Genomic DNA, 22,463 nt, shown 5'->3' with positions numbered 1-22,463 from the left:
TCGGTCCCTGACCTTGCTCAGTGGGTTAACGATCCGGTGTTGCCGTGAGCTGTGGTGTAGGTTGCAGACGCGGCTCAGATCCTGCGTTGCTGTGGCTCTGGCGTAGGCTGGCAGCTACAGCTCCGATTCGACCCCTAGCCTGGGGACCTCCATGTGCCACGGGAGCGGCCCAAGAAATGGCAAAAAGACAAAAAATAAATAAATAAATAAATAAAATAAAATAAAGAGTAGATAAAACAGAGTGTCTGCTATGGCACAATGGGATCAGTGGCATCTTGGGAACACTGGTATACAGGTTTCAACCTGCTGCCCAGCACAGTGGGTTAAGGATCCAATGTTGCTGCAGCTGCAGCTTAGGCTGCAAATGTGACTCAGATGTGATCCCTGGCTTGGGAACTCCATACGCCTCAGAGCAGCCCCCAAAAAAAGAGTAGGTTTAAAAAAAAGAAGACATTTTCAGATAGCCAAAACACCTTTTAAAAAACCAATGGACTGTAAATGTATGAACTTTGTAAAGAATGCTCTTTGGGAATATGGAAAAGATCTCAGAAGAAGCAGGGGAAGGATCAAGACACTGGAGGAGGAAGACACGGCGCTCACATTCTCCCACAAAGACATCAAGATCTTGGAAGGCCTAAGAATCAAGACGAAATAGTGGGCAGAGAAACTGACAAATGTGGGTAAATCTAAACAATGTATTTTATGTCCCATTTGAAAAGTTTTTTTAAAAAAAACTAAAAGAAAAAAAAAACCTAAAAGACAAACATATTTAGATGTAAATTGAACTAAAGTGTCTTAAAATCCTTGTTTGTTTCAGGAGAGTAAAAATATTAATGTCTAAGGTACATATATATATTTTTCTCTTTTTAAGGCTGTATCCAGGGCATATGGAAGTTCCCACGCTAGGGGTTGAATCGGAGCTTCAGAAGTTGGCCTACACCACAGTCACAGCAATGTGGGATCCGAGCAACGTGGGATCCAAGCCGAGTCTGCGACCTACACCCCAGCTCATGGCAACACTGGATCCTCAACCCACTGAGTTTGGCCAGAGACTGAACCCGCAACCTCATGGTTACTAGTCGGATTCATTTCAACTGCGCCACAACAGCAACTCCGGTACATATGTTAAAATATAAAGGATAACCATTAAAAGAACTGATAGAGTATAAAGCTTCTTAAACAGTAGAGGGAAAAAAATTAATGGAAAAAACCTCAATCCAAGAAGAGACTAGAGAGAAAAGAAGCAGTGAAAAATTGAGATGAACAATAATCACAAAATAAGATGTTAGAAATAATTAAAGACATAATGGTATTTACATTAAATTTAAGTGAACTACAATTCATTAGTAGTGAATATGATATGGCACAGTGGATTAAGAATCCAACTACAGCGGGTTACTTAGGAGATGCAAAATTAATCCCTGGCCTGGGGACGTCCATATGCTGTGGATTCAGCCAAAAAAGGGGGAGGGGAGTTAAGAAATATATGGCTGAAAAGATAGAATGCCTAACACAATAACTTTAAAAAAAGAAAAAAAATGCACACCACTGTGAACTTTCAAAACACCAAGGATTAATGATTTTAAAAGCTTATGAGGAAGAACAATAAACTGGCATGAGGTTTCTCAAAAACAACACTGTAAATTAGTAAATAATGGAGCAGTGCCCTTAAAATTCTAACTGAAAATGATTTTCAACATAGTTCTTTTTGGGGGGTGTGGGGGAGGAGCTACACCCAGGGGCATGGCATAGTATTCAAGACACAGCAGTGACAGGGCCAGATCCTTAACTCACTGGACCACCAGAGAGAGAACTCCTCCAACTTAATTCTACACCCAGTTTAACTCTCCTTCAACATTTTATGATAAAGATAGGAGATTTGTCAAGTCTCTAGATATTTACCTATCATATACTCTTTCTTAGGAAACTTTTAAGGATATGTTCAATCAAACAATTAATAAACAGGAAGACCTGGGATTGAGGAAGATAGTGAATCTAACTTTTTTTTTTTTATCTTTTTAGGGCTGCACCTTCGGCATATGGAGGTTCCCAGACTAGGGGTCGAATCGGAGCTACAGCTGCCAGTCTACCTCACAGGCCAGATCCGAGCCAAGTGTGCAACTGACACTACATCACAGCTCATGGCAACGCCGGATCCTCAACCCACTGAGTGAGGCCAGGGATCAAACCCGAAATCTCATGGTTCCTAGTCGGATTCATTTCCGCTACGCCACAATGGGAATTCCACTTTTTTTTTTTTTTAACTCAATGAAATGAATATAATTTAGGAACAGAGTGAAAGCACATCCTAGGATGGCAGAGAAGGGAAGCCCCAGGATAAGAACTGTGCTTTAGGCCTAAAGGGCAAACACTCCATCTGGAATAGGTAGAAGGAAGGTTCTATGAATCGTGTTTCAAAAAATAAAAGCAATAGATTGTTTAATTGTACAGACAATTTTATTAAAATGGTATTTTACAGAGGGATTGGAACATAACCTGCAAGTTGAGATTAAGTAAATGAAAAAATGTGGCAAAAAATGTTGTGTTCTGGGTGCAAACAAACCAAACTTTTTCGCTAAGAAAGAAAATGTGATCACAGTACAATACTTGACTAAATTATTTTAAAAAGGAAACACAAATACCAATGTGCATGGAAGTTACTGTACACAAAAGGAGACAAAGTGTAAGTAATTTTTACCTTCTATCACACAAGTCCCTATAAAATAAGGATTGAGGCTAAGTTCCCTTCAGATAGACAGTTAAGAAAATGAACAGATTAATTACCTAGAGCAAAGTTTCAGCTGTTTCGCCCTGGCTACTGAGTCTGATCCATTCTCAAGGGTTTTTTGTTTTGTTTTGTTTTGTTTGTCTGGGTCTTTTTAGGGCTGCACACACAACATATGGAAGTTCCCAGACTAAGGGGCCAAGTTGGAGTGCAACTGCCAGCCTACACCACAGCCACAACAACTCAAATCTGAGCTGTGTCTTAGACCAACACTGCAGCTCATAGCAACTCTGGATCCTTAACCCACTGAGCAGGGCCAGGGATCGAACCTGTGTCCTCATGGATACTACTCAGGTTTGTTACCACTGAGCCACATTGGGAACTTCTCTCAAGGGTTTTAAGTCCATGAGAAACTGGCTACATCATCAGCTTATAAATGGATATTAAGGCAACTTACTTATCACCATCTTAAGGCATTCAGGATTGTCTTGAATAAGTGGTTCAGCTTGTACTGTTTTGCTTAAGAAATTCTTTGATATAAGAGGAAACCTGACTTTAGCAAGGATATCAACCATAAATGGCTGGCGATTAGGTTCATCATATTTCAACCACCTGACTGCAGCATCATAAACCTAAGGGGAGAAAAACAGCATAGTAAAGTTCTTAGATGGCAACAACAGTTCAAATTACCTATCTTTATTCTCACACTGAGGGGGCAGAATTTTATGAAGGCACAACCACTTATTCCCCATATTTTATTCAAATATTTGTTTTAATTCCCAAATACCTCACTGTATTTTAGAGCAATTCACGCAATGCTCTAGTGATTCTTCTAGGTAATTTATTTATTTATTTTTTTCTTTCTAGGGCTGCACCCTCGGCATATGAAAGTCCCCAGGCTAGGGGTCAAATCGGAGCTACAGCTGCTGGCCTACGTCAGAGCCACAGCAACTTAGGATCTGTGCCACATCTGTGACCTACACTATAGCTCATGGCAATGCCAGATCCTTAACCCACTGAGCAAGGCCAAGGATCAAACCCACGTCTGCATGAATCCTAGTTGGGTTCATTACCGCTGAGCCACAACAGCTCCCGGTAATATGTTTTTTAGGATTAATTACTACTACATAATGTAACGAGAGGGAGGATGTTGAATCTGTAATTTTTTAAAACAAAATTTAACTTCCTTTTTGAAAGGAGATAAGATATACATTTCTATTGGAAAAAAATCTATTGGTCAATGATAATTTCTATATATATTCATATCCATGCAAAACAGGTTAATTTCCTCACAGGACTTCCATCCCAAGAGATATAGAGGTCATTTATGATTTTATTTCAATCTAATAATCCTGGATTATGAATTGATAGATTTACCTGCTTTATAGAAACTTTATTGTATAAAAATTCTATATATAAAAAATTAGGAGTTCCCGTTGTGGCGCAGTGGTTAACGAATCCGACTGGGAACCATGAGGTTGCGGGTTCGGTCCCTGCCCCTGCTCAGTGGGTTAACAATCCGGCATTGCCGTGAGCTGTGGTGTAGGTTGCAGACGTGGCTCGGATCCTGAGTTGCTGTGGCTCTGGCATAGACCGGTGGCTACAGCTCCGATTCGACCCCTAGCCTGGGAACCTCCATATGCCACGGGAGCGGCCCAAAGAAATAGCAAAAAGACAAAAAAAAAAAAAAAATTAATTATAGGATATTTATGCAAGAATCGTTTTCCAAAATAATACTGTAGCATTCATTTAACTGTACTAACCAAGTCCAAGCTCATTAACATCATTAGATTTACAAATCACTAAACGTGCTGAAAACAAACATTATTTCATATACATACACATCTACCACATAACATGCTTGAGCCAGTTAGGTTAGTTATTTTGGGTTGGTGTTAATAAGGCCTAAGTCTGGTCTCCCTATGAGTTTGTTTTAAATAGGAATTGGTCCTTTTTTAAATAAACTTTTTATTTTGGGAGTGTCTGGTTTACGGAAAAGTTGCAAAGATAGTGCAGAGTTCCCATACACTTTGCATGCAGCTGTTAAAACATTACCTCAGTGTGAAACTCTTCTCACAACTAATGAATCAATACTGATACAAATGTACTAAACTTTTTTTTACTTTTTGTCATTTTTTTTCTATTCCACTATCTCACAGAAGTTCCATTACATTTAGTCTCTATGTCATATTAGGCTCTTCTGAACTGTGACAGTTTCTCTTCCTTGTTTTTGATGACTTTGACAGTTCTGAGTTCTGATCAGTTATTTTGGAGACTATCCCTCAATTTAGGTTTGTTTTGTGATTAGGCTTGGGTTGTAGTTTTTTTAGGAGGAAGACCACAGAGGTCAGATGCCATCCCCATTACATTATATTAAGGGTACATGCTATCAACATGTTATCACTGATGATATTAACCTATAGGCAGTGTTAATCAAATGTGTCAGGTTTCCTCAGTCTAAAATTACCTACTCTTGGAGTTCCCATCATGGCTCAGTGGTTAACGAACTCAACTAGTATCCATGAGGACACGGGTTCGATCTCTGACCCCGTTCAGTGGATTAAGGATCCAGCATTGCTGTGAACTGTAGTGTAGGTCACAGACAAGCCTCAGATCCCATGCTGCTGTGGCTGTGGTATAGGCCGGCAGCTGTAGCTCCAATTGGAATGCCTAGCCTAGGAACCTCAATATGCTGCAGATTAAGCCCTAAAAAGACTAACTAACTAAATAAAATCACCTACTCTTCCCTTTCTATACTGCTTATAAGCAGTCAATTTTGATATATAACTGAGGGTGTTTTGTTTTTGTTTTTGTTTTTAATGGCTGCACCTGTGGCATATGGAAGTTTCCAGGGTAGAGGTTTAATTAGAGCTGCATCTGAGGCCTACACCACAGCCACAGCCAACACTAGATCTGAGCCACACCTATGTTGCAGCGTGTGGCAATGCTGGATCTCTAACCCACTGAGTGAAGCCAGGGATCCAACCTGTATCCTTGATCTGTTGAGCCACCGTGGGAACAGCTTGAGTTTTCTTTATACCTAGTCAGGTCCTCCAGGTGCAACCTGTCAACTTCCAAACTGATACTTTGGGTCATCAAGAAGACTGAATGTAAGAATATGGCTCATCGAAGCCTCTTTTTTTTGGGGGGGGAGGGGCTGCATGTGTGGCATATGTAAGTTTCCAGGCTAGGGGTTGAATCAGAGCTGTGGCTGCTGGCCTATGCCACAGCCACAGAACTCATGATCTGAGCCACATCTGTGACCTACACCAACAGCCCACAGCAGTGCTGGATCGTTAACCCACTGAGCATGGCCAGGGAAAGAATCCGTATCCTCATGGATACTAGTTGGGTTCGCTACCACTGAGCCACAACATAAACTCCCTCACTGCAAGCCTTTCATCTTTAGAACAAAAGTAGCTCAAAGCATATGGTCTTACAGTACCCCTATTAGCTTCCTAGTGCTGCTGTAACACATTATCACAAACTTACTGGCTTTAAAAACAGAGGATTCAGGACTAAAGACAAGGATTAAGTGAATGTCTGCATATTGAAGCAACCCAAATGCCTGCACCCAGTTTATACTACTGACAGTTGATCTGACAGTCTTGGAGGTCTGAGTCACACACTGAAAATCAAGGGCTACCTGAAGGCTCTAAAGGAGAAACCATTTCCTTGCCTCTTTCAACATCTAGTAGCCACCTGTACTCCTTGGCTTGTGGCCCTTCTTCCATCTTCAAAGCCAGCAAAGGCCGACCATGTCTATTTTACATTGTACAGCACTCTGACACTGACTCTTCTGCGTGCCTCTTCCATGTTTAAGAACCCCTGTAATGATGTTGGACCCATCCAATTACCTCCTCTCAAGATCCTTAACCATATGTGCAAAGTCCTAACTGCCATGTAAGGTTAACATATTCACAGGTCCAAGGATTGGGATGTGGACAAACTGGGGGGAGGCACTACTTTACCTACCCAACAGCATCTCTACCAAGTGGCCTATCTCTCAAATAGTCCCTACAAGCACCCAAGACTTACTTTTCCCATGAAACAGACTTTGGAATACTCTGTTTAATAAAAAGAAGATATTCATAATATGATCCTTTCCCTTGTTATATATTCAAATATGTATAAGAAATCAATAGGGACATTTTTACTAAGGAAAATGTGGGAAGGCAATTTAGCTACCTGGTCTTCTGCTCTCACAGTCAAAGTGTCCTGGTTGAGGAGGTGTGTAACTCGTTTGACATCAAGCTGTAGAAATTCATCAGTTTTATAAACTTCAGTAAAATGTTGATGAATAAAGTCATCTGCTGTTGCTTTCAATTCAGGACAGTCTAGACACTCTGCTAGCACACTTATACCTAAAAACAGAAAGAAAATAAATAAGCACTTAAAACTCCCCCAAACATACACTGAAGATACAGTATGACTCCAGGAAAATGAGGTAATAGATTTCATAAATCTGAATCCTTTTCTTTTCTACTGATTTGTCTATTCTTATGACCATACTATACTGCCTTATGTGTAGCTGATTTTGACATTTTGTAGGACAGGCCCCCTTCAATGTTTTTTTCAAACTTTTCTTGGCTACTTTTAAAACGTTTTCTCTTGCAAATAAATTTTAAAATAAGCTGGTAATATTCTACTTGTTAAAAATTTTGATCTGATTTCAATTAGGATTTAATTTTTGGATTACTTTAGGGACAACTGACTGTTTCGAAACATGGAGGAGTTCCACTTAAGAACATGACATGGGGAATTCCCATTGTGGCTCAGTGGGTTAAGAATCCAACTCAGATCTGGCATTGCTGTGGCTGTGGCATTGACTTGCTGCTGCAGCTCTGATTTGACCCCTAGCCTGGAAACTTGCATATGCCAGAGGTGCAGCAGTAAAAAGAAAAAAAAAAAACATGACATAGATCTCTACTTATATTTTTATTTTTAATTTTTTTATGATTTTCATTTTTTTCCATTATGGCTGGTTTACAGTATTCTGTCAATTTCTACTATACAGCAAGGTGACCCAATCACACATACATACGTACATTCTCTTTTCTCACATTATCATGTTCCATCATAAGTGACTAGATAAAGTTTCCTGTGCTACACAGCAGGATCTCATTGCTCATCCATTCCAAAGGCAACAGTTTGCATCTATTAACCCCAAATTCCCAGTCCATCCCATTCCCTCCCCTTCCCCCTTGGCAATGACAAGTTTGTTCTCCACATCCATGATTCTCTTTTCTGTGCAAATATATTGTACTGTATATAAGATTATAGATATAAGCGATACCATATGGTATTTGTCTTTCTTTTCTGACTTATTTCACTTAGTATGAGAGTCTCTAGCTCAATCCATCTATGTAAATTTTTAAATGGTCTTCAATGTAATTAACAATTTTCTGGAGTTCTGTTGTGGCTCAGAGGTAATAAACCTGACTAGTATCCATGACTATTCCAGTTCGATCCCTGACCCTGCTCAGTGAGTTAAGGATCTGGTGTTGCCGTGAGCTGCAGTATAGGTTGCAGATGTGGCTCGGATCCAGTGTTGCTATACCTATGGAGTAGGCTAGCAGCTGCAGCTCTGATGTGACCCCTAGCCTAGGAATTTCCATATGCTGTAGGTGTGGCCCTAAAGAAAGGCAAAAAAAAATTTTTTTTTCTTCATAGAGACCCTACACATTTTCCATTCAGCTATTTTATTTTCCATTTAGGAGGCAAGTTCTCCTCTAACTGAATACTAATGTTCTGTATCAGGCATCAGGAAAATACTGTTCATGAGCCAAATCCACCCTGCATCTGGCTGCAGAATCAGCAGCTAAAAATGTTTTTTTTTTTACTTTTAATGGGTTGTGGGGGAAAAAAAAAAAAAAAAAAAAAAAAGCCAAATGATAGGAGAAGCAGAAATGGGAGAAGTAGGAAGAAAAACAAGGACCACATTTGACAGGTAGCCCACAAAGCCTAAAATGTTTGCTCATCGGCAATGAGCAATGTTGCTGGCACATGAAGGTTCCTAGGCTAGATGTCCAATCTGAGCTGTAGCCGCTGGCCTACACCACAGCCCTATTATCGCAGGATCCAATCCGAGTCTGCAACCTACACCACAGCTCGCAGCAACGCCAAATCCTTAACCCACTGAGCAAGGCCAGGGATGGAACCAGTGTCCTCATGGATGCTAGTTAGACTTGTTAACCGCTGAGCCACACCGGAACTCCCTCAATTCTTAAGGAAACTACAAGTTTAAAAAAAAATCTGGAGTTCCCTTGGTGGACCTAAAAAAAAATCAGATTTTTTTAATCATAGATTATTGGTATGATTTAAGACAGACAGACAATGGACCGGTATTCAAATCATAGACTTGGTCCTATAGCCTATGGACTATTGGCAGATTAGTAGTATATTTATACATTAAAATTAAAATAACACCCTTTCAGCAGATAACATCTTATTCAAGTACTCACTGTTTTTGTTTTTTGGATGGTTTTGGGGGATCTTTTTAGGGCCATGCCTGTGGCATATGGAGGTTCCCAGGCTAAGGGTCAAATTGGAGCTGTAGCTGCTGGCCTACACCACAGCCACAGCAATGCGGGATCCGAGCCAAGTCTGAGACCCACACCACAGCTCCTGGCAATGCTGCATCTATAACCCACCGAGTGAGGCCAGGGGTCAAACCTGCATCCTCATGGATGCTAATTAGATTCGTTTCTGGCCAGCCACGATGGATACTCACTGTTTTAATGAAATTTTAAATTCGCCAACTATTGTTTTGATTATGCCCGATAAGGAAAACTTTGTTACTTTATTTTTTCTTGATTGACCACACTGATGGAAATCTTCAGCACAAAGTTGAATAGCAGCATGTTTCCAGGTAAAGAATAGGTTCAGGAGTTCCCGTCGTGGCGCAGTGGTTAACGAATCCGACTAGGAACCATGAGGTTGCGGGTTCGATCCCTGCCCTTGCTCAGTGGGTTAATGATCTGGCGTTGCCGTGAGCTGTGGTGTAGGTTGCAGACGCGGCTCGGATCCCGCGTTGCTGTTGCTCTGGCGTAGGCCGGTGGCTACAGCTCCGATTCAACCCCTAGCCTGGGAACCTCCATATGCCGCGGGAGCGGCCCAAAAAATAGCAACAATAACAACAACAACAACAACAAAAAAAAAAGACAAAAGACAAAAGACAAAAAAAAAAAAAAAAAAAAGAATAGGTTCAGACACATAGAGGTTAACTAGGTATTATCTTATTTCCAGTTTAAGGTTTTTTTAAAAAAAGAATGAATATTGAAAACACAAAATGGGTTCAGCATCTGTTGTTACGATTTTAAGTATTTATTTTTTCCTATAGCATATTAGTATATACAGTGAAGTATATTAGATTTTTTAACACTGTTGTTACGATTTTAAGTATTTATTTTTTCCTATAGCATATTAGTATATACAGTGAAGTATATTAGATTTTTTAACACTGTTGTTACGATTTTAAGTATTTATTTTTTCCTATAGCATACAGTGAAGTATGTTAGTTTTTTTTAACACTGAATCATTTTAGCATTCTTCTTTTTTTTTTCTTGGTCTTTTTGCCATTTCTTGGGGCACTCCTGTGGCATATGGAGGTTCCCAGGCTAGGGGTCTAATCATAGCTATAGCCGCTGGCCTACACCAGAGCCACAGCAGCGCAGGATCCGAGCCGCGTCTGCGACCTACACCACAGCTCACGGCAACGCCAGATCATTAACCCACTGAGCAAGGGCAAGGATCGAACCCGCAACCTCATGGTTCCTAGTCGGATTCGTTAACCACTGTGCCACGACGGGAACTCCTTTTTTGGCATTCTTGAAGTAAATCCTTACTCCTATTCCTAGATACACAAAAACTCATTATTGAGTTTTTCATTTTGGAAAATGTTGATACAGTATTTAATGGCTTGTTTCTGCCTAGGTTAATATGCAACTCCCTACCCTCCTCTCAAAGCATATTACTAGAAAATTTGGGGAGTTCCTGTCACACAGAGGAAACGAATCTGACTAGGAACCATGAGGTTGTGGGTTTGATCCCTGGCCTTGATCAGTGGGTTAAGAATCTGGCATTGCCATGAGCTGTGGTGTAGGTTGCAGATGGAGCTCAGATCTGATGTTGCTACAGCTGTGGTGTAGACCGGCAGCTGTAGCTCTGATTCAACCCCTAGCCTGGGAATCTCCATATGCTGTGGGTTCGGCCAAAAAAAGCCAAAAAAAAAAAAGAAAAAAAAGAGAGAGAGAGAGAAAAGAACATTTGCAGTAGACATCATTATGGTTAAATTAGGATAGTTATAACAATGCTTTATTTTCTGTTTTAAAATACACATTAAAGGTGTTTTTTTTGGTTTTGGTTTTTAAAAGAAATAGGAAGCTGACTTCTTACCAAGACAATTTGAAGCATCGACTTGTTCTTTCAAAAAATCAACACACATTTTCTTCACAGGTTCAATCTGGTACTGGTTTGCTGCATCTAACAGAGACTGAACATTGTTGCTATTGACTGAAATTCTGTAAATAAGTTACAATGAATATTAATTTCCTATATTTTATTAAATGCTACTATAAAATGTATCCTATTAGCCCCTGAAATTAAATAAAAAATTAGACTTTTTTTCAGTCCCTGAATTACTATAACATGGATCTTCAAACCCCTCCCCACCACCCTTGTAGATTTTTATTCTGAAGAGTCTGGAGCATACCAATTTGTTACAATGCTTTAACAAGGTGTTAAAGTTGGAAGATAACAGGAGTCCCTTTCGTGGCTCAATGGTTAATGAACCCAACTAGGATCCATGAGGATGAGGGTTTTAATTCCTGGCCTCACCGGTTAAGGATCTGGTGTTGCTGTGAGCTGTGGTGCAGGTCACAGACGTGCCTTGGATTCTGCATTGTTGTGGCTGTGGTGTAGGCCAGCAGCTATAGCTTCAGTTCGACTCCTAGCCTGAGAACTTCCATATGCCACAGGGGTGGTCCTAAAAAGAAAAAAAAAAAAAAAAAAAGATGGATGATCCCGACCTTACTCCTATAGCACAAATGATCCTTCTTAACTTACCTAGCAGTATAGGCAAATTCCACAAGTTGTTCAATAATGTCAGGTTCAGCATCTTTGAGTTCTACTTCAAATGACTTTGATTCAAGCATGTTAGCTAATACAAAGAGAAGAAACATAAATGACACGAGTACTATCGTGAGTTTAACTGAGAAACCAGATCATTCTAGGCTGTCCATGCTAAATGCTCATGAGAAAAATAACAGGACAGAAACCTCCCTGAAAGAAAAGACCCCAGAAAGGCCTACATTCCTACCATAAATGCAAATTGCTTCTGATGTAGCTAGAACAAACCTACAAGAACAATGGCAATTGTTTATATATTCAGCTTTCACTAGCAAAGCTCTTATTCTTCCCCAAAACCTTGTAGGAAGCCAGAGCACTAAAAAGAAAACTTAGGAGTTCTTGTCACGGCTCAGTGGAAATGAATCCAACGAGTATCCATGAGGGATGTGGGTTGGATCTCAAGCGTCGCTAAGTGGGCTAAGGATTTGGCCTTGCTCTGAGCTGTGGTGTAAATTGTAGGCATGGCTAGGATGTGGCATTGCTGTGGCTGTGGTGTAAGCCAGCAGCTGCAGCTCCAATTTGACACCCAGCCTGGGAACATCCTTTTGCCATGAGTGCAGCTCTAAGAAGCAAAAAAAAAAAAAAAAAAAAAAAAACCAAAAAAACAAAAAAGGAGTTCCCGTCATGGCACAGTAGAAATGAATCCTACTAGGAACCATGAGGTTGTGGGTTCAATAGCTGACCTCGCTCAGTGCGTTAAGGATCTGGATTGCTGTGAGCTGTGAGTTAGGCTGTAGGCATGGCTCAGATATGGCATTGCTGTGGCTGTGGCATAGCCTGGCAGCTGTAGCTCCAACCTGACCCCTAGCCTGGCAACCTCCATATACCACAATTGTGGCCCTAAAAAGCAAAACAAACAAAAACAAACAAAAATACAAAAAAAAAAAGAAAGAAAACTTGAAGTGGACACATTATATAACTTTATCAAGCTCATGAACAGCACCAAGTAGATGAACCAGGATCTGAGTCCAAGTCTCAATTCCCAATCTAGGGTTCTTTCTAGTATGATATGTTTTTATTTCATTTGTATTTACTTTAACTTGGCAAATAAATGCCACAAGATTTAACTGCTCCTCTGCCTTTCCACCTGAGGTTAAGAAGAAAAACCTGGGCAGGTCCCCTTGTGGCTCAGCAAGTAAAGAATCCTGTGAACCAGACTGCAGCTATGGCACAGATTCGATTCCTGGTCCCAGAACTTTCACATGCCACAGGTGCAGCCAAAAAGAAGAAAACTTAGGATTCAAGCAGATACTGAATCTCCATTAAAAAAGACCTCAGGACTTGAGAGCCAATAAAAGGACAGTTTTCTTTTTCTCAGTCATCACCATGACTGCTCTTCAATCTCTTCACTGTTCTATAGATGTAAGTGCTTTTAAAACTAGGAAAAATGGCATATTCTCAACTAGACCCCACCTACTTCTCATAGAAAAAATATTATGTTTTACTTTAAGATACTTACTGGTGAACATTAAGTTAAAAAAATGACTGGCTGCAGCAAGGACAACACGATGAGCAGGTATCTTTCTTTCCTGGACCTTAAGGATCACATCACACAATGTTTTCTAATCAAGAGAGAAATAAATAAAATTAAAAGCGGCTCAATGGGCCTTGCTCAGCAAACAAATGCTTTATCTGTATTTGCTATTTAAATCCAGCCTTTTCCCAACACAGAATTTGTCTATAAAGTAACACTTATTTAGGAAGAACTCAGAGTTGCTGTCATGAGTTCGCTGTATCAAAATTTGGCAGTAAGCTTACCAATAGTCAGGAAAAAAAAAGAGATCTTTATAATCAGATAAGAAAGTCTACTGATCTTTGGGGGAAGCCAATTTAAAATTCTAATGTAGTTCTCATGATGAGATTTTATGGGGGCATTAAATGACAATTTCACAGTCCTTGATGGTTTTTCAAACATAACAATCTGCTTTTTAAAAACTGTCCTTGACAGGAGTTCCCCTGGTGGTACAACAGGCTGTCACTGCAGTGGCTCAGGTAGCTGCTGTGGTGCAAGTTTGATCCCTGGCCCTGAAACTTCTGCATGCCTCAGGTGCACCCAAAAGAAAAAAAAAAAAAAAAAACTGTCCTTGATAAAATGCAGAGTGCATACTTCATTTCCCAAGAAAGCTGCCTTCACAGATCTAACTGTAAAGACAAACAACTCCATATACAGAGTAGAGGAACCAAATGTCCACTCAGCGCTCTTTCCTTAGACACTTCTTTAAAATGCACTTCTGATAGGACCTAGATAACAGTCACTTTTTTTTTTTTTTTTTTTTTTTTTTGCTTTTTAGGGCCAAACCCGTGGCATATGGAGGTTCCCAGGCTAGGAGTTGAATCAGAGCTACAGCTGCTGGCCTACACCACAGCCACAGATATGCCTGATCCAAGCCATATCTGCAACCTACACCACAGCTCACAGCAACACAGGATCCTTAACCCACTGAGTGAGGCCAGGGATGGAACCCGAAACCCCATGGTTCCTAGCCGGATTCATTTCCACCACACCACAATGGGAACTCCAGCAGTCGCTTTTAAATTGTGATTTCTCACCAAGGCCTAAATGTTTCACTCTAGGTTGCTGAAAGAAGGCAGATCTAGATTAAATAGTTAAAATGTTGGGAAAGCGGAATATTAAAGAAAAAATTTAAGGTTTACTGGAACCCTTAAAGATGAATTTCAAGGCAAAAGAAATGTCCTTTTTATAAAAAAAATTTCAATTTCTTAATGATGTCAAAGATATAGTGGACAGATTTGAATCAGAGAAAAATTGTGTTAAGACACTCTTTCAGGCACTGACAATGTGAGACAAACAATATTTTCAGAGTGAAAAAAAAAAAAAAAACGGTTACAAATCCAAATAATGGAATAATAGTTCAGAGGACGTGGAATTTTGCAAATTTTAAGTATCTTACTGAAACAGAGTTTCGGATAAATAAATCATTGCTATTTACAATAAAAATCCAAATATGATGGTAATGATTAGAATGAGAAATGTGCCCAATTAAGTGGAGTAAGAGATGAACAAAATTTCACTTAAATTACAGCTTATTCGAGGAGTTCCTGTCGTGACTCAGTGGTTAATGAATCCGACTAAGAACCATGAGGTTGCGGGTTCGATCCCTGGCCTCGCTCAGTGGGTTAAGGATCCAGCATTGCCGTGAGCTGTGGTGTAGGTCACAGACGCGGCTCGGATCCCATGTTGCTATGGCTGTGGCTGGTGGCTACAGCTCCGATTAGACCCCTAGCCTGGGAACCTCCATATGCTGCAGGTGCAGCTCTAGAAAAAGGCAAAAAGACAAAAAAAAAAAAAAATTACAGCTTATTTGAAGATTGTCTATGAAGCCTATAGATTACTGCTTAGAAGTTATACACATATTATACTTAAAGCTACTGTTATTCCAGTAGTGTCTTAAATTTTAAAATTTTTATTTCCTTTTATTTGGGGGGGTATAGAATAGGCATAGCTCTCAGGTGATTTTGCCACATCAAAAAATATCAAGTAGTATAGCAGAAACTGGCACAACATTGTAAGCCAACTACATTTTAAAAAATCAGATAGCAAAATCATGCCAACTATTGGGTTACTACCCAGACAAGCTGGATCAAGTTGCTTAAGAGAAGGAAAAAAAAAAGAAAAGAAAAGAAAAGGAAGGGAAGGGAGGAAGGAAGAAAGGAGGGAGGCAAAGAAAAAAGAACACAGACAGAATAGTAAGCAAAATTAGATAGACACCTATGGCTGCTGACAGGAAGTTCCAGAAAATGTAAAGCTAAAATGGAGTTCTCTTCGTGGTTCAGCAGTAAATGAACCCGAGTGGGATCCATGAAGATGCAGGTTCAATCCCTGGCCTGGCTCAGTGGGTTAAGGATCCAGTGATGCTGTAAGCTATGGTGAAGGTCGCAGACTTGGCTCGGATCCTGCATTGCTGTGGCTGTGGTGCAGGCCGGCAGCTGCAGCTCTGATTTGACCCCTAGCCAGGGAACCTCCATATGCTGCAGGTTCAGCCCTAAAAAGCAAAAATAAAATAAAATAATAATAATAATAAACTGCGATATAATAAAGGCATACTCAGCAGTAGGAATGTTAGTGCAGTCAATTTACAAGCACTGAAAGAAGTTAGAGAAATCAGAGAGATCTTTGTTCAACAATTTAATCTTAGTCTAAGGTTAATCTCTAGCTGGATAATAATGTTGTATGAGGCAGGTGGGAGGAGGTAAAATGATAACAATTGTTTATATCCACATGGTACATTTATTTGACTGAACTACAATAGGCTAACAGTCTGGAGTTCCTGTTGTGGCTCAGTGGTAATGAACCCTTATCCATGAGGACAAGGGTTCGATCCCAGGTCTCAGTGGGTTAGGGATCTGGCATTGCCGTGAGCTGTCATGTAGGTTGCAGACACACCTTGGATCTGGCATTGCTGCAGCTGTACCTTATGTATGCTGGCAGCTACAGCTCTAATTTGACCCCTAGCCTGGAAACTTCCATTATGCCATGAGTGCAGCCCTAAAAAGACCAAAAAAAAAAAAAAAAAAAAAAAAAGAAAGAAAAGCAGGTCCTATTCAACAAGTAATAGGACTGACCTAAAGAGAGAGGTCCCTCCTACTATCAATCCTCTGGGGAAAAGGTGTATCCTCACCGACAGGAAAATGGAAGAGACAGAGACTCAGGTAATTTGAAGAACATGAGAGGTAACAAGTCCCAGGTGAAATGAAGAGAAACTTAAAGCAAACAAAACTACCTTTTGAATAATGTATTTTTCACTGCATTAAACAAACCAAAAAACTCTGCAATTTCTCTGTTTATGTTCTCCCATATTTGCTAGAGAATTATATTTTTTATATTTATTATTTTCAGCTTCTTAATCTTTAGTCTCTCATAAACAGCACAGATTTTTATTTATCTTAGTCTGAATGTCTCACCATCTAAGATTATTTTTAGTAGGATTTAGTTGAATCTTTCCTGTTTATTACCGATAATTTATGTTTCATCTTACATATGCCATCTTTTTAAAAGCTATTTATTATGCTTCCTTGCTGTCTTCATTTTTTTTTTTAAACTATCTTTTTCTATTTCGGTTATTTTTTCTTTAAACTTTTTTCTTCTTTTAGGAACTTATATATAGATGTCAAATATTTGCAAACTGAATCCAGCAGGCTCTTGTTTTAGGGATGCAAGGAGGGTTCAAGAATAATTATATTAATGTAATTTATCATATTGACAGGTTAAAAGAAAAATTTCACATTGAGAAACTTAAATATATGACAAAAGGGTGTGTGATAAAATAAAAATTTGGAGTTCCCTTCGTGGCACAGCAGAAACGAATCCAACTAGGAACCATGAGATTGTGGGTTCGATCCCTGACCTCGTTGAGTGGGTTAAGGATCTGGCATTGCAGTAAGCTGTGGTGTAGGCTGGCAGCTACAGCTCTGATTAAACGCCTAGTCTGGGAACCTCCATATGCTGCGGGTGTGGCCCTAGAATAGACAAAAAGACAAAAGAAAAAATTAAAAACTCATTTTCTGAGATTCTTTAATAAAGCAAATGATGTGTCTGCATAGTGAAGGTCATTCATCAGAAACCAACAGCAAGCATCATACTTAATGGTGAAATAAAAGATGCATTCTCATTCAAGTTTGAAACATACATACATATCCTGTCACAACGTTTTGGAAATTTTAGCCATATCTGTAAGAAATTAATGATAAATCAATTTAACACCTATAGAATTAACAAGAAAAGTCAGTAAGGTGGCCAAATAAAATATGAAAAAGCAATCAGATGTGAGTAATAAGCCATCAAAAAACACACAAATGAGGAAAAAAAATCCCAGTCGTGGCAGCAACAAGATAATTAAATGTGAAGAAATAAACCTAAGAAATTTGAGGGCTCTACATTAATGGGAATTTAGTATGTGATAAAGATACCACTGCAAATATGTGGTGAGAAGGTGGAGCACAGGTAACGTTTAAGGCTGAGAGACTATTTTGTATGATATTCTAACAGTGGATACATGACAGTATTCAACTGTCAAAACCCAATAGAAGGTACAACACAGTGAACTCTAACATACACTAAGATTAATAATGTAACAATATTGGCTCATTCGCTGTAATAAATGCACCATATTTAGGCAAGATGTTAATAATAGGGGAAATGGGCAGGTGGGGGTAGGGGAGCAAGGGGAATTAATGGAAACTGCACATCCTGCTCAGTTTTTCTGTAAACCTAAAACTGCTCTATAGTTTGGAGTTCCTGTCATGGTGCAGTGGAAATGAATCTGACTAGGAACCATGAGGTTGCTGGTTCGATCCCTGGCCTAGCTCAGTGGGTTAAGGATCCAGCATCGCCGTGAGCTGTGGTGTAGCCTGCAGATGTGGCTTGGATCCAGAGTTGCTGTGGCTATGGTGTAGGCTGGCACCTGTAGCTCCGATTCAACCCCTGGCCTGGAAACGTCCATATGCTGCGGGTGTGGCCCTAAAAAGCAAAAATAAATAAATAAAATTTAAAAAATTAAAGTTTAATTTTTAAAATGTGGTGAGCTGAAGTTCCCTTGTGGCTCAGCAGGTTAAGGATCCATCGTTGGCACTGCAGCAGCTTGGGTTGCTGCTGTGGCACATGTTCAACCCAACCTAGGAACTTACATGTGCCACAGGTGCAGCCAAAAGAAAAATGTGGTAAGAGATTTAATAAATGAAAAAATGGTATTAGAATAACTGTTACCAATTTATGAGAAATAATAGCTTTCTCTCTCATAATGTACTCTCTCTTTCTCTGAGGAAGGTAGTACTGGGAAGGAAGTTCCCATCCTTTTCTCTATCTGCCATCTGTGGAAGAGTGACTACAGATGGGCAGGAGCATGGTGGAGGTAGGTCCCTTACCACATAGAGCCAGGCCTCCTAGCTCATTCCTCTTCCACGAATCTGCCTCTAAAGTGGAATCTCATTTATTAGGACAGGCTTGCCCCTATCTGTGGCAGGAGAGGCCTGTTTCCATTCCTCAGCTGCTCTGCATCAGATTGGGGTGGGTAAGATTTTAGTTAAGGGGGGAAAAAATGACAATTTTATGCTCAAGTCAAGGCCATGTTCTTTATACTGCCATGACCATCAATTTATCTGTCTCCTACATCTACTTCTCAATTATTTAGCACCAGAAGATGAAGAGGGCCCTCTCAAATCCATATGCATAGACACTCAGACACAGGGAAACAGAAACTGTGGTGCTGCTGTATTGCCTGCAAGTACTAGGTGCTCTGGTAAGAAGAGTCCTTAGGTTTGGAAGACTCACCTGAAAACAGGCAATCACTTTAGGCATGTGTTAGTGGAATGACCTCTTGCTCTATGTTTGCCAGACACGACTGAAAAAGGCAGCTTAGGTTTCTGCAAGCTTACAGCTACAGCATTGTATGAGGTTCTAGTTTTGAACAATATGTGCTGGTTATTAGTAGGAAGCATGCAAGCAGCTGTTCCAAACTGTATTCTTTATTGTATCCAAGGAGAGGACTGAGGAATGACTAACCTTTGAATTTATGTAGCTTGTCAACAAGGTTCTGCAATCAGTCCCTCCCAGTGTGATTTCAAGTTGACCCTGGGTATAAATCCCTGGGTAGACTGCAGATTCAACTATAGTTGGGTGGTGGATTTAAATCACTGAAAAGATAAAGGTAAATGGAACCCTTATTATATAGGGATAAATCATCATCTTGGATTGAGAGATACTAGCAAAGTCTCAAAAAAGTCATAAAAAAACCCAAGGTTAAGAGAAAATTCTTAAAAAGGCCTCTTTAGAAATCATGTTTGTTCAGAAAACCAAGAAAAAGAACAATGGTCTTAAACAACAGGTATAATAGCAATAAGGCAAGCAGGAAAGTGAAAGAAAAACAAAGGAACACACCTAGATTATTAAAGGAAGGTCCCTGGTGGCTCAGAAAGGTCAAGGACTTGGCATTGTCACTGTTGTAGCACCAGGTGCTGCTGTGGTGCAAGTTCAATCTGGCCCAGAAACTTCCGTGAGCAGCAGGGGGAAAAAGAAAAAAAAAAAGGAAAAGGGGATTTTCTTTCTTAAGGGAAACATGACAATCTAGGCTAAACAGCTTTGAAAGGGAAAGGAGATAAACTTGGGTCTAATTGCTCTTTAAAAGATGAAATTGGGGGAAAAATAACTTTTGTTATTTATTTTGTTTATTTATTTTGGCTATGTCCATGGCAAACAGAAGTTCCCAGGCCAGGGATGGAACCCAAGCCACAGCAGTGATAATGCTGAATGCTTAACCACTAGGCCACCAGGGAACTCCTGTTGTTATTTATTAGAGGAAGGTAATATGTACCAAAGAGATGTAACTAGGGAAAAAAGAATTCAAGAGCAGACCAAATAACTTCTCTCAGAAAGAAGTTTGATCTAGGATTTTTTTTTTCCTTTTCTTTTTTGCTTTTTAGGGCTACAGGTGGGACATACAGAAGTTCCCAGTATAGGGGGTCGAAGTAGAGCTACAGCAGCCAGGCTACACCACAGCCACAGCAATGAGGGATCCAAGCCACATCTGCAACCTATACCACTGCTCATGGCAATGCTGGATCCTTAACCTATGGATCAAGGCCACAGACTGAACCTGCATCCTGCATCCTCATGGACACTAGTCAGGTTTGTTTCCACTGAGCCACAATGGAAACTCCCTTTAAGAATTTTTAAATAAGATTCTTTTAAAGCTAAAAGTAAAAAATCAAACACATAATTAAAGGACTGCCCACAAAAGACAGGGACAGTTATAGCAGTCCCAGTGATTACAGTAAATTCAGATAGATTTGAAAAGGGAAAAGGAAGATCAGTAATAGTGTATTTCATACAACATTAAATAATCTGCAAGATGATCTGATGGGAAGACAGGAATAGTACATGCTCTACTGAAACATACCTGGGAAGTTTGTGGAGATAAGACTAAGGAAGAGCACTAAGTCACATTATGGGAAGCCAATAACTCAGACACAGTCCAGGCCTATATTAGATGTTGGGCTTCCCCATAACTGCAATTACCTTACTGAGAGTGGTAAGGGTTGGCAGCAATTACTACACAAAGACTTCTTAATTGCCACGATGGCAAAGTCTACAGACTTTCAAAGGCACTAGTAGAAGTATGGTAGCAAAGTATCTGGGCCAAAAAGGAAAAGAGGCGTTTGATCTCAACGATGTTAGCTCTATAGGACAGGGAAATATTCAACTTAAATGTGTTAACAACTCAACTGGGGACTGTCTGAAAGGAACAAATGGATTCACAGACAGCCAATTTTGACACAAATAAGTAACAGAAAGCAATGTGTCTGCTCTGACCAAAGCCTAGAAAACAAATAATGAAGAAAGGCAAGGTTAGAGGAGCACAGGCCTTATAGGAACCCCTTAAATGTCATGCTTCAGCTGAAACAAATGGAAAGGAAAAAAGAAAGGCTCCTCAAAGAAGTAAGATTAATTTATATAAGGAATTTCATAGCAGGACAGGATTGTGATGAGGACACAAAGGTATAGATAGACCAGGAGGATCAAAACTGGAGCGCAGCATGCAAAGCCACAAACTTGCTTTGCACAAGTGCCCATTACAAGTGTGGATCACTCTCCTCCCAAGAGGGAGGGACAACTTTGTCACTAGACAAAACTCAATCATCCCAAGAGGGAGGGACAACTTTGTCACTAGACAAAACTCAATCATTTGAGCACTGGGTAGCCAGGACCACAGGGTTCAAAAACAAAATGAAAATTAATCTTTAAATGTGACAACAAGGAAAAAAGAAACCTCTAGGAGAGAGAAATCCCCCTGACAAATTTCTAACATTTTACCCAAGTAAAACAATGTCTCATGCCAACAAAGCATTATCATGCACAGGTGAAATTCCTTCCCTATCCAGTAAACACAGTGTCCCTACTGGCCTCTGGATAGGTGATTCTTCCCAACTGACTTTAGTCTTAGAGTCTATCAATTACGAACAGCTGACACAGACTGGCAACCTGTCAACATCAAAAGCCAAGATTTTGTTTTCTTTGAAAACTCTGTTCCCCCAGAAACGGAAATTTCTCTGTTTTTGGCTGGAAACAATGTGGGTTAGGGCTGTATAATAATATGTCAGCCTCTGCACTATTTATTGTAGAGATAAGAGATGTACTTGTATCTTTTCAGGTTTGTGGGGATGGGGTGATGAAGTTCTCTTCTTGCACAGCAGGTTAAGGATCCAGTGTTGTCACTGCAGCGACTTGGGTCATTGCTGAGGCGCAGGATGGATACCTAGCCTGGGAACTTCCACATGTCACAGGCACAGCCAAAAATAAATAAGTAAAACAAAAACAAAACCAAAAAAAGCCCTAGAGACCTTTGACATAATGAAAACATGTGACACCAATGAAATTGGAGAAATTCAGATTTGAAATTGGAGAAATTCAGATTTGGAGGTGCTAAACTAACTTAATCTATTCCAAAGGAAAACAGTCTATGCTAAAGTTGCTGAAGAAGTTATCCTGACTTGGAGTTCCCGTTGTGAGGCAGTGGTTAATGAATCCGACTAGGAACCATGAGGTTGCAGGTTCGATCCCTGGCCTTGCTCAGTGGGATAAGGATCCAGTGTTACC

At 40.0% G+C, this 22,463-nt stretch overlaps 1 protein-coding gene across 16 annotated transcripts in view; it reads right to left on the bottom strand.

The window, feature by feature from the left end:
* KLHL7 (kelch like family member 7) overlaps nucleotides 1-22,463 on the bottom strand; it is a 72,436-nt gene that overhangs the window by 33,201 nt on the left and 16,772 nt on the right. For 11 of the 16 annotated variants that reach the window (XR_014815960.1, XR_014815959.1, XR_014815963.1 and 8 more), the window contains 5 exons: nucleotides 13,314-13,416; nucleotides 11,792-11,885; nucleotides 11,123-11,247; nucleotides 6,914-7,089; nucleotides 3,183-3,357 (listed from right to left, as the gene is read on the bottom strand). Coding sequence is in view for 9 of the 16 variants with exons in the window: in XM_084977226.1 (XP_084833352.1) it covers nucleotides 3,183-3,357; nucleotides 6,914-7,089; nucleotides 11,123-11,247; nucleotides 11,792-11,885; nucleotides 13,314-13,416 (673 nt within the window). In the remaining 7 variants the exon portion in view is untranslated. Of the gene's footprint in view, nucleotides 1-3,182; nucleotides 3,358-6,913; nucleotides 7,090-11,122; nucleotides 11,248-11,791; nucleotides 11,886-13,313; nucleotides 13,417-19,373; nucleotides 19,505-22,463 lie in introns of all 16 variants that reach the window. The other 5 variants (XM_084977230.1, XM_084977228.1, XM_084977231.1 and 2 more) reach the window with 2 other exon arrangements.

This window comes from Sus scrofa, chromosome 9, assembly GCF_054392235.1.
Source record: "Sus scrofa isolate SSC_HxYL_T2T_F1_AM1 chromosome 9, Sscrofa_HxYL_maternal_Yorkshire_Landrace_v2.0, whole genome shotgun sequence".
NCBI classification, from domain to species: Eukaryota; Metazoa; Chordata; class Mammalia; order Artiodactyla; family Suidae; genus Sus; species Sus scrofa.
The sequence above is the reverse complement of the archived record's forward strand: the minus strand, read 5'-3'. Positions and strand labels throughout refer to the sequence as shown.